General features: G+C 38.1%; 1 protein-coding gene across 10 annotated transcripts in view; it reads left to right on the top strand.

Moving 5' to 3' along the window:
- The window catches only part of klc1b (kinesin light chain 1b), a 29,963-nt gene extending 17,035 nt beyond the window's left edge, over positions 1 to 12,928 (top strand). For 4 of the 10 annotated variants that reach the window (XM_015059063.1, XM_015059064.1, XM_015059065.1 and 1 more), the window contains 5 exons: positions 38 to 46; positions 276 to 428; positions 10,839 to 10,963; positions 11,094 to 11,151; positions 11,668 to 12,928. In XM_015059063.1, coding sequence (XP_014914549.1) covers positions 38 to 46; positions 276 to 428; positions 10,839 to 10,963; positions 11,094 to 11,151; positions 11,668 to 11,742 — 420 coding nt within the window. In that variant the 3' untranslated portion in view covers positions 11,743 to 12,928. Of the gene's footprint in view, positions 1 to 37; positions 47 to 275; positions 429 to 5,606; positions 5,949 to 10,838; positions 10,964 to 11,093; positions 11,152 to 11,667 lie in introns of those variants that run through there. The other 6 variants (XM_015059067.1, XM_015059066.1, XM_015059068.1 and 3 more) reach the window with 5 other exon arrangements.
- Positions 12,929 to 13,604: the final 676 nt, after the last annotated feature.

Raw genomic sequence — 13,604 nt, 5'->3', positions numbered from 1 at the left:
TATTTCTTTCCCTTTCCCTGCAATGCTATGGATCCAGAGCAACACAGTAAGTGGTTCGTCTCTGTTGGCTCCCATAGAGCTTTCACCTCTCCCATCTAACATCACTGCCATCTCACAATCATCTAAGATACTTGTTTGTCGCTGAAAACGTGATGGACGGACAGGAAATGTGAAATCACCTTAATTCCCCCCCATAAAACTTTCTACTCTCACGAATTTACACAAGCTAATGTCTGCATCTGCAGCTTGATCTAATCAGGTTTGTTCCTCTGCAGGGCATCGACCCCATCCACCAAACGCGTGTGGTGGAGATCCTGAAAGATACAGACGGTGAGAGGCGGAGGAGCAGAGACAGCCTGACCAGCGTTAAGTACGAGAGCGGCTCTGAGACCGGCGAGGAAGTGAGTATGGGCGTGGAGTGGAACGGGGTGAGTACAAATCCACTATTGTAGAGTAAACATGACCCGTCTGGAAAAACCAGGCGGTGTCTGCGATTTCAGAGAAATGGAGGAATGGTACAGAACTTCACTGCTACTTTTTCCTGCTGTTTTTTTTAAAGATGGCACAGTGCTACATGATGATTGGAAGCTAACTTCTCTCTGGAACATAAGCTGAATAAGCTGGTGCATTTAACAGGATGCTAACCCCTGGCTCTGCACTTTATTCATAATAAAATATTATATAGCGACAAAAAACACAATACCAACCTGTTTTAATATGCCTGTTGTTATTATTTAGGTGATATAAATGTCTCCAAAACAGGTGCAGAGCCATGTAGTGATCTGAGTCTGTACCATCCCATCGACTCTCTGCGGACAGATCTTGTCTTTGTCCTGAAGTGACCCTGGTGTCATAAAGCTGATTGAGTGTCTTGGCATGCTCACCTTTTTGTTTTCAGCCTTGCAGTTTGCTCTAAACTCCCTGCTTATGTCTTTTGTTGATTTGGAACGAGTGGTTCTGTTGCTGGCAGTGCTTCTGTGCAAGTGAAACAGTAGGAAAAAGGCACACGCTCAGTCCCTGTCGCCTTGGTAACATAATACCTATTCGCATCCACCTATGCGAGCACAGCTAACGAGGTTAGCCGCTAACACAATAAGCACAAGGAGCCCGCCCTGTCTGCTGATGTTTTGACCCAGATCAGGACTTTATACCGATTGGGTTTCAAAGAGGTTTGAGTCTAAAACCTGCAGCAGCAAGAATGAAACGGGTGTGGCAGCTGAAAATTAGCTCCTCTGCATCAACAAAGCGGGGATGCTTTCCTTAGCTTGAGCTTGTGCCTCTTCGTTCACTTGAATGCAGCCTCACCTCGCGCTGCGTCAGCGTAAGCATGCATGTTCCAGCCTGCCACTTTCACCCCCCTAACATGCACTAATGGACCACGTCTGTTTTCACATGACTGAGAAATGTCTGCGCTCAATGCCTGAGCTCTGTTGCTTTTCCTAATGTAGGAATTTTGTGGGGTTATTTTAGTACTAAAGTGTGAATGTGAAAGCTCCGCTGGTAGAGATGTGTAAGAAGCCTTTAAATGAATACAGCTTCTGCTGCAGTGAGGTAATAAAAAGAGAAAAATCCAGCCTTTACGCCATCTTGACATGTAGTTTTCTGCTATAACATTTCATAAGATTGTAGTGTACAGAGACGACCAGGAGTTTAACTCAATCACTCATTTGGCCAAAATTAAAGACTAAGTTTAATTTAGTCTTTAATTTTAAAGATTTAGTCTTTAAAAATTTAAAGACTAAATTATCATAAACAAATATCAAAAACCTTGATATTTGTTGAGAAATGTCATATTTTCTTACACATACAAGGTCTATATTGTATGATTGTGAACAAATATTATGCTTCCCGCCTGTCCATAAAGCTTCTGTTTTCCACCTTTTTGGGAGGGATTGCCTTGATTGGCACGCCAACGCAACAGCAAAGTAATCTGATATTTGGATTTATCTTGAGGGGGAAAATATAGTTGCACTGCATGCCAAATTTGACCCAAAAGTCTGATTTTGACTGATGTGCTTTCAGGTCTTTACAACTTGGTTCAATTGGGGACCAAAATTGCACCATTTGTTCCATTTTCAGCTGATAAAGTTCTCGTTCACACTGCTAAACGGGCTAAACGACCGAAACCCTTCGAAAAACCAGTTCATCTGTTTTACTTCCTGCTTTTGGAGGGATCTCTGGTCCATTTGCATCCAAATATGCATTTGAATTGCACCAGAGTTCACCTTTACCTAACCAACTCCTAGGTTTCAATTCGGATAAGAGTTGGACTTTTTTCTCTGCATTAGAGTCTGACTACGCATTCACACCTTCCCAAATGAACTGGACTTTCTAGACAAATGAACTGGAGTTTGACTAAAGCGGACTGAACTGGGCTGTTGTGAATGCACCCAAGATGATCCACCGGCCTGGCTTGTCTGTTTTTCTATCGTATCTTCAGTTTACACCGCAGGTTTTCTACAGGTTTTGGGTGTTAGATGAACATGGAAGAAGGCTGATTTTGAGTTCCGCCTTGATTTGGCTTTTTGTTTTAGATCATTATCCTACTGAAAGATTTGATCTGGACACATTTTCGGTTTTCTGGAAATGACCTGAAAGAAAATGGCACCAATAATTGATTTATTTTGAAATATGAGGTTTTATTTCCTAAATTTATTAAATGCTTTCAAATAAAAGGCTGGATTTCTATTAAACTATTCATTGAGTGATTATCCTACTGCAGTGAAAGATTAATTTAAGGCTTTGTCCACATCCTCACCAAGGTGCTAATAAATGTAAAACTGTTTCCAAGCTTAACAGCAGTCGATCTAACCGCATGTGTATTCATGCAAAGGTGCAGTCCATTGTAAGAGGAGAGTGAGAAAATGTCTCTATTTGCTCATCGTTTCTGAAAGCTTGACCTGTTTACTTAAAGTGTTAATTACTTCCATCCATCCATTTATTTACAAATGTAAAAACATGCCATGTAGCTCAGCTAGCCGTTGTTGGAATGAACAAGCACTTAAAGACCCATCGTCTTCCTCGCTTTAGACATTCAAAGGATTTCGTGTCGGAGCTGATACCCATCTGCTTTCTCTTGTTACCTTTTGCCACATTATTTAATTGTCTGCTTACAGAATCTCATCAAGTGTGTCTTGAACCAGTTTGGTGTACAGATTGCTAACCCGATGACATCACAGCTGTTTCACAAACACGTTTGTGGTTGTGTGTTGGGTTCATTTAGTTTTATGTCTCACTAAAAGCATGACTTGACCTGTGAAAAGTGTACGTGTGCCTGCAGGAGTTTTGATTTTCGCATTTAATGCACTGCTTTTCAAACCTCTTCTGTTTTTTGTTTTTTTTTGCTTTTCCCATCCTTCATTCACCACTAACATGTTTCTTTGTTGATTTGTCTTGCCATGACAACCAATCAGCCTGCCAATCAAATTTTCCCCCCTGGCAATCAGTGGATTGTACTCTCCCTGTTAATGAAAACAAACCTGGGCGGGGTGATGCAGAGTGAGGTAATGAGAAATATTTTGTTAGTGATGGAACATAGTTCAGTGTTGTTATTGGGATTTCGAGGTTTAGTTTAGTTTGTTTGGTTAAAATGAGGTTTTCTCAGAGTACTTGGTGCATCATGTGCTGCATCTGCAGTGCACAGTCAGTTACTGTGCACTCTCTGCCAGATTCAGACTTTCCAGTACCCAAGGAGAAAATAAAAAGAGCTGAGTCACAAAGACTGCATCGCTAATCTGACTGCAGCTTTCTGGGTTGACTTCTATTTTTTATAATGAAATGCAGCTCTTATGCTGCAGCATTTTCACGTCACACAAATTCAGCATTATCTCAGGGATAGAAATCCTGAATTTTACTATATTCCAGCTTGGGTGAGCAATATATATGGAAGAAATATAAAACGGAAAGGTTTGTTTTTAGACATTGAATTAATGGCATTGAAGTTTTTATCAAATGAAAAATATGAATGTTTTTAATTTGATATTTGCCAGCAAAAAATTAAGCTTCAGAAATTCGCCTGCAGATGTGATGACCTTTTAGTGACTCAAACCAAAGCATTCAGCTCTAGATTGAGTCAAGCAGCTTTAACCAATCAAAATTACGCTTCTTTGATCATGTGACACAAGGTCTGTGAAATATTTCACTCAGTTTGAGTAAATGAAACGATAACGAATGTCCAGTGGCTGTCAATAATTGCCTGTTCTGTAATGGTCTCTGTTTAAGAGAAAAACATCTTCATGAAACCCTGCTAACCAGCTGCACTGGTGTCATGTGATCAAAGAAGCGTAATCTGATTGGCTGAAAGCCGCCCGACTCGATTTGGTACTGACTGCTTTGGTGTCACATTTGCAGGTGATTTTTTTTTTATTTCTTTTACTGGAACATTTAAAAGAAAGAAACAAACTTCATACATAATTGCATATGAGAACAATTAAAATGCCTAACTCTAATGAGACAATATTTCTTCCATACAAATAGGCTTTTATCACATTGTTGTGATATTTCTCTACAAAAAGAAGGTTAAAAATATTTAAAATTCATCAGGGTTTTTTTTTTTTCTATAAATCTGTCACTGCGGTCAGAGCCTCAAAAAAACAAATCAAGCTCCAATAAATAAAACATTGCACTTAACCGTTATATAACTGTAATTAACTGTGAATAACACAGTAATTGCCCATTCCCAACTGTGGAAAAAAAAAAACATTAGTGTTTCCAGACAATATTCTGGTAATTTCTTCTACAATATAATGCATTTTTTGTTTAGTTTTTGAGTAAATTGAATTTTATTTTTGCTAAATATAATGTAAGGTTTTGTCCCTGAGTATTTTTGTGAACTAAATGGTCGCATCTACATCAGATTATGTTGATGCATTAATTTTTAGCTGCCTTTAACCTGAGGATTTATCATAACTTTCTATAATCTGGTCCTAATCTACTGTAAGGAAATATTTTTTACATTTTTAATAAATATTTAGCAGCAGAAAGTCACTTATTTTGGTAACAATGTGGTTACAATTTGTCATATCTATAAAAGTTATCTGGCACTTAACCAGATAACCAGATTGCACAAGTTAAATAATCTGAAAATCAGATTTTTATTTATCACCACTTATCTCCATACTTGAAAATACTTAAAAATACCAAAAAAAAATAAAACCATATGCTTTGGTTTGTTTAAAAAATAGTCTGATTAGAGGTATGAAATACAACAAGTAAGTCTGAAAAAGGAGTACCAATAGATAAACAAGTGAATTAACCCAGACTAATAAAAATATTATATAAACACGGAGAATTAGCATGAATAAAAAGTTAAGATTCGGGTGGTGGGACATCTGAATCTTGCTAAAATAGTCAAGAAATCACCTGATAATTTCTTTAATGGTGCTCTTAATGTCTATTATACACTTTTTTTTTAAACGTATTATAAATTAGCTGTCAGATTTAGAAAATGTGAGTCTACAAATGTAATGCCTGAGGATCGATGCACCTCAGACGTGTCAGAAGTCAGGGAGCTGTAGCACAGGAAGCCCAACCCAGAGCTTTTTAATCTTACAATGTCTGTCCTTTTTTTGTCCTTGTTTTTGTCTCTCTTCTCTCTCGTTTATCAGGCCTAAGCCATCAAGATTATTCCTTCATGCTTCTCTCCTTCCCCCCAACACAGTAACAAAGGGATGTGTGTTGTCGTTCCCTCTGGGCTCCTTTGTCCCTACAAACCAACAACTCCTCTTCCGTCTCCGGTGCCCCCCCACCCCCTCTGCAGCAGAGACTCAGAAAGCCCCCCCCCTCCTGGTTGTCATCTCTCTTCCCTGCTCAACTGGCCACTGCTGGGACGTTTGGTCTTCTCATCTCTGCTCTTCTTAAACTTTCCTGTCACTAACCAATGTCAGAAGTCTTTCTTTCAGCTCTTTCTCTCACTTTGACATTAGAGGAAGTTGTTATGAGTGTGTGTGTGTGTGTGTGTGTATGCGTGTGTGTGTAATCTATCCCTGTGAGAACGTCACTTGTACGTGTTTTTTTCCCCCTCGGCAGAATTTATTTATACTTTTTAACGTGGGCATAGTAGATTTATTTATCTAGTTAGTACATCTGAGGGTGGGAAAATAAATGTTTAGAGTTATCATGGAGTCAAAATATTAATTTCTACAGTTTAGTTTATCTGCATGATCTCACGGAAATTGTTGAAGCCTAAAAGTTGAGCTGCCATCTTGGTGCCTGGATTTCGCCACTTTATGTTTTACAGAAGTTTATTTAGTAAAGTTTTAACCTTATGCCTGGTTCAGAAATGGTACTGTATGATATCCAATGAAGGTTGTGCAGCCTAGCTGAAGAAAAGTGATCGTTGCCATTTTTTATTTTATTTTCACGTTAGGTGTTGTCGGTTCTCTTGTATCATCATTGTTTACATTTTTTTAAAGGCTTTTGATACGTTTTGGCCCAGTGTAAAGGCTGTAGTGAGCGTTGCCTGTTGCTAATGAGAGAAGTTTTGCCTGATGACAGAAAGCTACTGTTGCCATGGTAACATTTTCTGGTGGCTCCCACCAGCTTGCGGTGTCCTTGGTTTCTATGGTGTTCAAGAAAGGCTCGGTTATGCCAAGATACGGTTCTGGCGTGACGTTTACAAATGCTCATCTTTCTGGGTGGCGGCAGGAAGTGCAGACCCAGAGGTTCCCGGTTCGAACCATCTGTAAAACATCTGCCAAAGTCTGTGCGCGCGCAGCTGTGGAGTGGAATCAACACACACAGACCAGTGTGGAAATTTCTTAACAATTTAAATTTCATGGATGGATTTTAGAAGAACATGCACAAGTTAAAATTGGGCGGGGGGGGGACTTTTAAAAATCACTTTTGCTGGTATTCTATCATGCAGTGTGTAGTAGGACAAGAAAATTGTATTGAGAAATACTTTGACCAAAAAATAATAAACAGCCATAATTGAGGAAAAAATAACATTTCACTAAATTACGGTTGTGTATTACACATGATCCACTATTAATAAATCGTTAATAACATAATGTTGAGGCTGAGGATGAGTGTATGTAAACGTCTGACCAGAACTATGAGTTTGACATGTAGAGCAGAGAGCAGCTGGACCGGTCAGCTCAACTATGAACCACATGAGAGATTACCTTGCCATTAATGTTGGATTTTGATCCCTTTTTTTTAATGCAAATACCCAGAATTCTTTGCTCCGATGGCATTGCAGATGTAACCTAATGGTGTAACTTTACAGATGTCAGTGTGATCATGTGCTCGTTTCAGTGGTACAGTCACAGTGAACCAATCTGGCGTTGGAAACCGTAGTTTGAACTCAAAGCTTCGAGCCTTTTTAGTTCTTGCTCAGCGTAGATATTGTAACTTTGGTGAATCATGTTGTTTTGGCACCAGGAATTCAGTGCGAGTGTCTCCTCACGGTTTACCCTAACCGAATGTAAATGAAATTAACATCTTGGAAGTGTAACTGTAGGCTGTATTTATAGATTCGACAAGTGCATTCACTCTATGGCTTTTCAATGTGCTACATGCCTTGATTCTTCATTCCTTTCCATTGAGTACGCCTATACATCTAACGCAACTCTGAACAAAAGAAAAATAATACAGTGTTCACTCAATTATGATGATATTGTTGTTAGTGGAATGCTTGCTTATTTATTGAACTGTCTGTTCTCAACATATAGAGTGGGATTCTGTTTCTATTTGTGAAAGAACAAAAACCATAAGCTCTATAAGCATTATCTTAGTATGTAGAACTGCATTATATCTATATATTCACCATTCTGCATTGTGACGATTAATGCATCAACACTTGTTGGTATTCTCAAATAAAGTTTTTCATTTGTGAACACTGTGTCTTTCTCTGCTTTGGATGAAAACATGAATGCGAGCTGCAGAATTGCAGCAAAGCAGGAATCAATCTCCATCTCTAAGTGCCTGCATCGCCCCCTGCTGGTGATGCTCCTACACTGCAGCTGGTTTAACTTTGGGTGGGTGGATAAGATACTGTGGTGTAAAGATAAAGTGGGACTATGGCAACTAAAATATGTTTATTTTCTGTACTGTTAAAAATCTCAATTTGCTCTGCTTGATCATTTAGTTAAAGCTCCTTTAATAAGTTATTGGTACTACAGGAAAAGTCTGCAAAAAGACTCTGAAGTGAAGTCTTTGCAGTAGCATAACCACAGGAAAGAATTTAAAAGAAACATCTTGAACGTAAAGATGATTTTTAACTTTTCACTAAAATAACTTTTAACACGGTAGCATCCCAAACATAAAACAAGTGAAGGCCAAGACAATGTTTATGTTATGTTCACATAACAGAACCATGGTGAAAATGGGAAAGACCAGAGAACAAACTATTCTAGGTTGACATCAACTAAGGATGGGCATTTATCACACAGAAAATATATTTTTTAACAATAAACAATCATAGGAATTTAGATTTGTTGTGACAGTGATAAATAAAAACTCAAAAATGGGCTCTATTGTCTGCATTTTTACTATTTTTCCCTCAGTTTCATGAAGTTATTAATAAAAGTCAGTACATAAAAAAATAAAATCTGCGCACAGTGACTGTGCAGCCTTAGTGACAAAATCACATTTCCTTATGTAAATGAAGTCTGGAAGAGGCCAGTTTATCGTCACTTTGATCATTATTGCAGTAAACTAACTATGATAAAAGTTTTAGTCCATATCGCCCATCCCTAGCTGCAGTAGCAGGTAAAGAAACAAGCCCCCATTAGTTTCTATGAAACATTCAAGTTCTTCTATGACTGTTTTAGTACAGTTTTTGGTGGGAAATGGTTAAAATAACTTTTAATGGGCAACGGAAGGTTTTTATTTATGTAAAATTGAAAAAATGTATGACTCATAGTCTCATCATTATAAGGACAATCGCAAAGAAATCATTGCCTGCCGATCGATTTCTCACTACATTGGCTGTTGGTGTGAGAAATCTTGTTTAAACAAAGATAGAAAATGGATTAAGATAATATTTTGAAATTGTTCAAAAGATTTAAACAGTGAATATTTTAGAAATTAACTTTAGTAGTAAGTTATGCTTATCATGATTGGCTAAAACTGTACAAATAATCCTCATAAGTCACAGAACGGCTGTAAGAATCTCCCTGCTTGCCTAAGCCTGCCCATGTCTGCAGCTGGCAATATAATTTAAAAATAAAAAAAGTGGGATGAGGACACAAGTTCACCGTGGCACCATTCACAGTGAAGAAGACAAAAGAGAAAAATATATGCACGTTACTAATTGGTTTTCAAAAATTATGTTTTTGCTGATTTACGCAAAAACCTTAGCTATAAAATGCTGCAAAAGAACAAATTTTATTTCCTCAGCATTAGACTTAACTCTTAGCCCCCTGAGTCGTCAGTCTTCATCACAGTTACATTTATTTTCATTTTTTTGCCTCAAGATTATGAAAATCATTCCATTTGTGGCAAAATGTATTGATAAAACTATCCATTAGCAAACTGTTAAAATATTAATAAATAGCTGCATTTGATGAGTACTACTTAGAATTAAATATTGAACATCTCACAATTTTGTAACTTAGCAGTATACAGATAAAAACTGCTTTAATTTGACTGTTAAAATCATATTTAAGCTTGCAACTGTTATCTTGAAATTTCTACTTATTTGGCCCTCAGATAAAAACTTATGGTGGCCTTGAATTTGGCCCCCTGGCCTTGAATTTGACACATCTTGCACAGAGTTAGCTAAGCTACTAGCATGCCTCAAATACAGGCAGCATAGCTTTATGACTGGATTTTAAGCATGTATCCGAGTCGACACACTTGTTGTAGTTTCAAAAAAGCCTCCCTTCTGTTTTCATAATGAACAGTTAGCTGAAGAGCTAGGCTAACACTAGCATGTTTACTCTGTTTTGATGGGATTCATTGATAATTCAGCTGATGAGCTGTTTAACCGTGTCCAGACAAAACATAGAGAAATGCCTGGTCTCCAGTTTCAAAATGTCAGATTTTGCTTTTCGCATCATAAGTGTTGATGACTGGTGTTTCAGCTGCTCTCTGGTCGCCTCTCATTCAGCTGACTGTGGATGTCTGATCATAGTGCAGAGAAGGTTACTGAAGCAGGTAATATGGCCTCTGACACCTTTTTAAAGGAGGAAAAGACTTTGGTTGTTTGGGAAAACCCAGATTTGTTTGCTCAAAATGGAAAAATTAAACAAATACACAAGAAAAAAGGCTACAAATGTTAAAAACATTGTGCAAAACAAAATTGTACAATTGAATGATGGATATTTAATTGTACCGGATCCCAAACATTCCTGCTCCAAATCTCTCTGACTTCACTTCAGCTTGTCGTTTTATGATTACGCTACTGCAATACATAAATAACTTATTTTAAGCCTTTTTACACGACTACCAGGGACCAGTAAATATAGAACAAGCTGCTTTTTGCTGGTACGCATATTAAGCTTTGCTTAAAGTGCAACTTGTCTTATGTAATCAACAGACCACAGAAGTGTTTGTTGACTTCTGCTAAGGCTCCCTTAATAATGACTGCCTGATCCTGTTTTTAGTGATCACTTTGGCTCTAGCTAGTTTAGATTAAGAAGAAAAATGCACAGCAGGAACCTGGCTTAATGCATGAGTTTGCCTGATTTTACATCTCTACATCTAACTATAACTGAGGCATGTCTGCATGGCAGCATCTGTTCTTCAGCATGTTTTCACAAAGGCATATCTAATTTTTTTTTTCTTCAACAATACTGGAACAAACATGGGTATCAAAGTGTTAAAAAAAAAAGCAGCTTCCTGTCAGAGAACGGCTGATGATGTTGTGTGTGTGCGTGTGTGTGTGTCCGCAGGACGGAAGTGGAGCTCTGCAGCGCAGCGGCTCTCTGGGGAAGCTCAGAGACGTTTTGCGTCGCAGCAGCGAGATGCTGGTGAAGAAACTGCAGGGCAACGGACCACCTGAACCTCGCAACACCAAGTAATTAACAAATAAACATTTTTATCTAAGTAAATGCAAGTTATTAATGCTTTTTTTTTCTAGTTTGATCATTCGTCTGTTTTGTGAAAATAGCCTGATATATAAACTATTCCTCTTGTTACTTTCCCAGCATGAAGAGAGCTGCTTCACTGAATTACCTGAACAGAACAAGTGACGACTCTTTCCAGGTGAGGATGGAAATATTTGGAATCTATTTACGCTTCCTTTTCACATTTTTTTTGTACCAAATTTTGAAAACTAATTATCATTTCCCTTCCCTTTAGCAATTGTTTACTTCACATAAAAACTCTATAGGATACATTAAAGTTTGTTGCTGCAAAGAAAAATGTGCAAAAGTTGAAGGGAAATACATACTTTTGATAGTAGATGTAGATGTTGCATCATCGGCTTTTAAACTCTGTTGGCCAGTAGCCAGAGAGCTTATCCTGGTGTTTGTTGCACAAAGACTAAAAGATCATGTGTGTTTTGAAATGGCATCAAAAGAACGGTGCAATCTCTGCACACATGCAGAGATTGTCTGCAGTGGCGCAAGCAATCTCTGCGTGAGATTGTTTGTATTTTCTTTTTGTCTTCTTCTTTTGTTGTGTTGACCAGAGTGGTGCGAACCGAATTGCGTTTTTCGGGATTTATAAAGTTGTGTGATTTGATCTCTGCTTTCCTCTTCTTCTAAAACTCCGTTCCAGACTCGAGGAGGCGGAAACTTCAGGGAAAGCCGGGGCCTGAGCTCCAGCACCGTGGATCTGTACACTGGGAAGTGAGCGGCTCAAGAGGTCGCATCACCACATCAGAGTTATTCTTTATACCGACTCGTCTCCTGAGACGCAACAATGACTGATGACACTACCACACAGAACCAGCCCCTTCAGGGTCTTTATCCTCGCAGCTGGGCACTTATTCACTCCCAACACCCCAGACCTCCACAATCGGAGACTTCCCTGCATAACTGATACGCTGTGGTTGTAAATGTTTCTGTTTCCTGCTGACCGACAGCCTTACCCCACTTCATCATGGCCCTGAACTTCTCCGTTGCCCGAGTGCCTCATTAACGTGTTGGACCTCGTCTCGTAGTAGCTGCTGCACTTTGAATCGATTTGTTGCCATAAAGTCACTCGTGCTGGTTTTATTTTCCTCTTGTGTTGTTTGGATCTCAGAATTTTGTGACTTCCTCTCTTCCTGTGCCATTTGATTGTTTTATCAGTGCAAGAAAATAAACTGTAGACTTTGAGGTTTGAGATGAGTTTGGGTGAACGTGTTGTTTTCTTGCCTTTTGAGATTTAATTTCCAATTAGGTGAAAGCTTTTGGGTACAGGGTGAAACATTTATCAGACTGATACAATTTTAAGTCGTGTGAAATTATCTGCTGCTTTAATTTACTGTTTTGGTGTAAAAAATAGTTTTTTCTGCTGCTGAACTTTAAAACTTTGAGGCATTTTGGACTCAAAAAGCTGGAAAACAATATTTTAAGTTGTGTTTAAAATAAAGAAAAAACCCTAGGCTGCTTGATTTATCTCGACCTGGATGTCTTAAAAAATATTTGGTGCAGGATTTAAGCCTCTTAGCACCAGCTGCCACATTTTGAGAGCATGTTTGTATAAAGTTATTTAGTAATTAGGATGGAGACGGTTTGTTTTTGCACGACTCTCAGGTGGTGGTCTTTTTCTCACTGATTGCATTTTTAGTGAAGTGTCTCCTCAGAAGATACAGTTTTATTTTTTATATCTCTTACTTACTCTCAACAGATTTTCCTTGAAAACTTTGTAAGAAAAAAGTGCATTCATCAAATGATAAGTCAACATATTCTGAAGAGGTGATCCTGATCCGTTTGTTGGGATTAAACTGAATGTTTTAGATGTTTAGAGCATCAGATTGGGCCTGATTCCTGAACAGTCCCGTGTGTAATCAGTAGCCACTTTCTCTGAGGATCCTTGAATAAATCTTTTTGATTAATAGTTCTCCTGTCTTTTTTTGTCCAATTGATGTTGAGTTAGAAACAGTGAAGTCTGCACACAGCTTCAGTTATTACAGCTAGAAACCAGTGATCAGATCCAAAATCTGGGTGTAGTGATGGACTCGGACCTGAACCTTCTCAAGAAAAACATCAGAAAAATAGAACATCACAGGACTGGTTGAATCCCAGTTTGTGGGGGAAAGGGAAGAAGAAACTGCCTAAAAACCTTGGTGGTCCAGAAAATTATTGGCTCTCTTAAAACAGGACTGAAAACCTGCAGTTTTTCTATAAAAACCAACACCTTTCTAATCAGTTTATTTAATCTAGTCAGGTATTTAATTTGCCTAATGTGCACTTTACTGGTTCCTATGTCATGTAAACATTTAATTACTCAAAGTAACTATTTTCTGTGAAGTCCTCCAATCATATGTTCAACATAAACAATAAATGCATATGCTACACAAATTGTTTCACAATATTTATGGGCCGTTAAACTCAATTTGCACTCATTTGTAGATCGATAAAACTTATATTTAAGTTTTTTTTTTTTTTTGTTTTTGTTTTTTTTTGTCAAATATTTGCATCAAATAAAAAATGTCCGACTTTATAATGACAGTGATCTATTTAAACCGGAGGGTCGCACTGTTGTATTCCTGATCCAAGTTGAGTTAC

This window comes from Poecilia latipinna, unplaced genomic scaffold, assembly GCF_001443285.1.
Source record: "Poecilia latipinna isolate Pla-1442-1.1 unplaced genomic scaffold, P_latipinna-1.0 Scaffold1593, whole genome shotgun sequence".
Classification (NCBI taxonomy): Eukaryota; Metazoa; Chordata; class Actinopteri; order Cyprinodontiformes; family Poeciliidae; genus Poecilia; species Poecilia latipinna.
The sequence above is the reverse complement of the archived record's forward strand: the minus strand, read 5'-3'. Positions and strand labels throughout refer to the sequence as shown.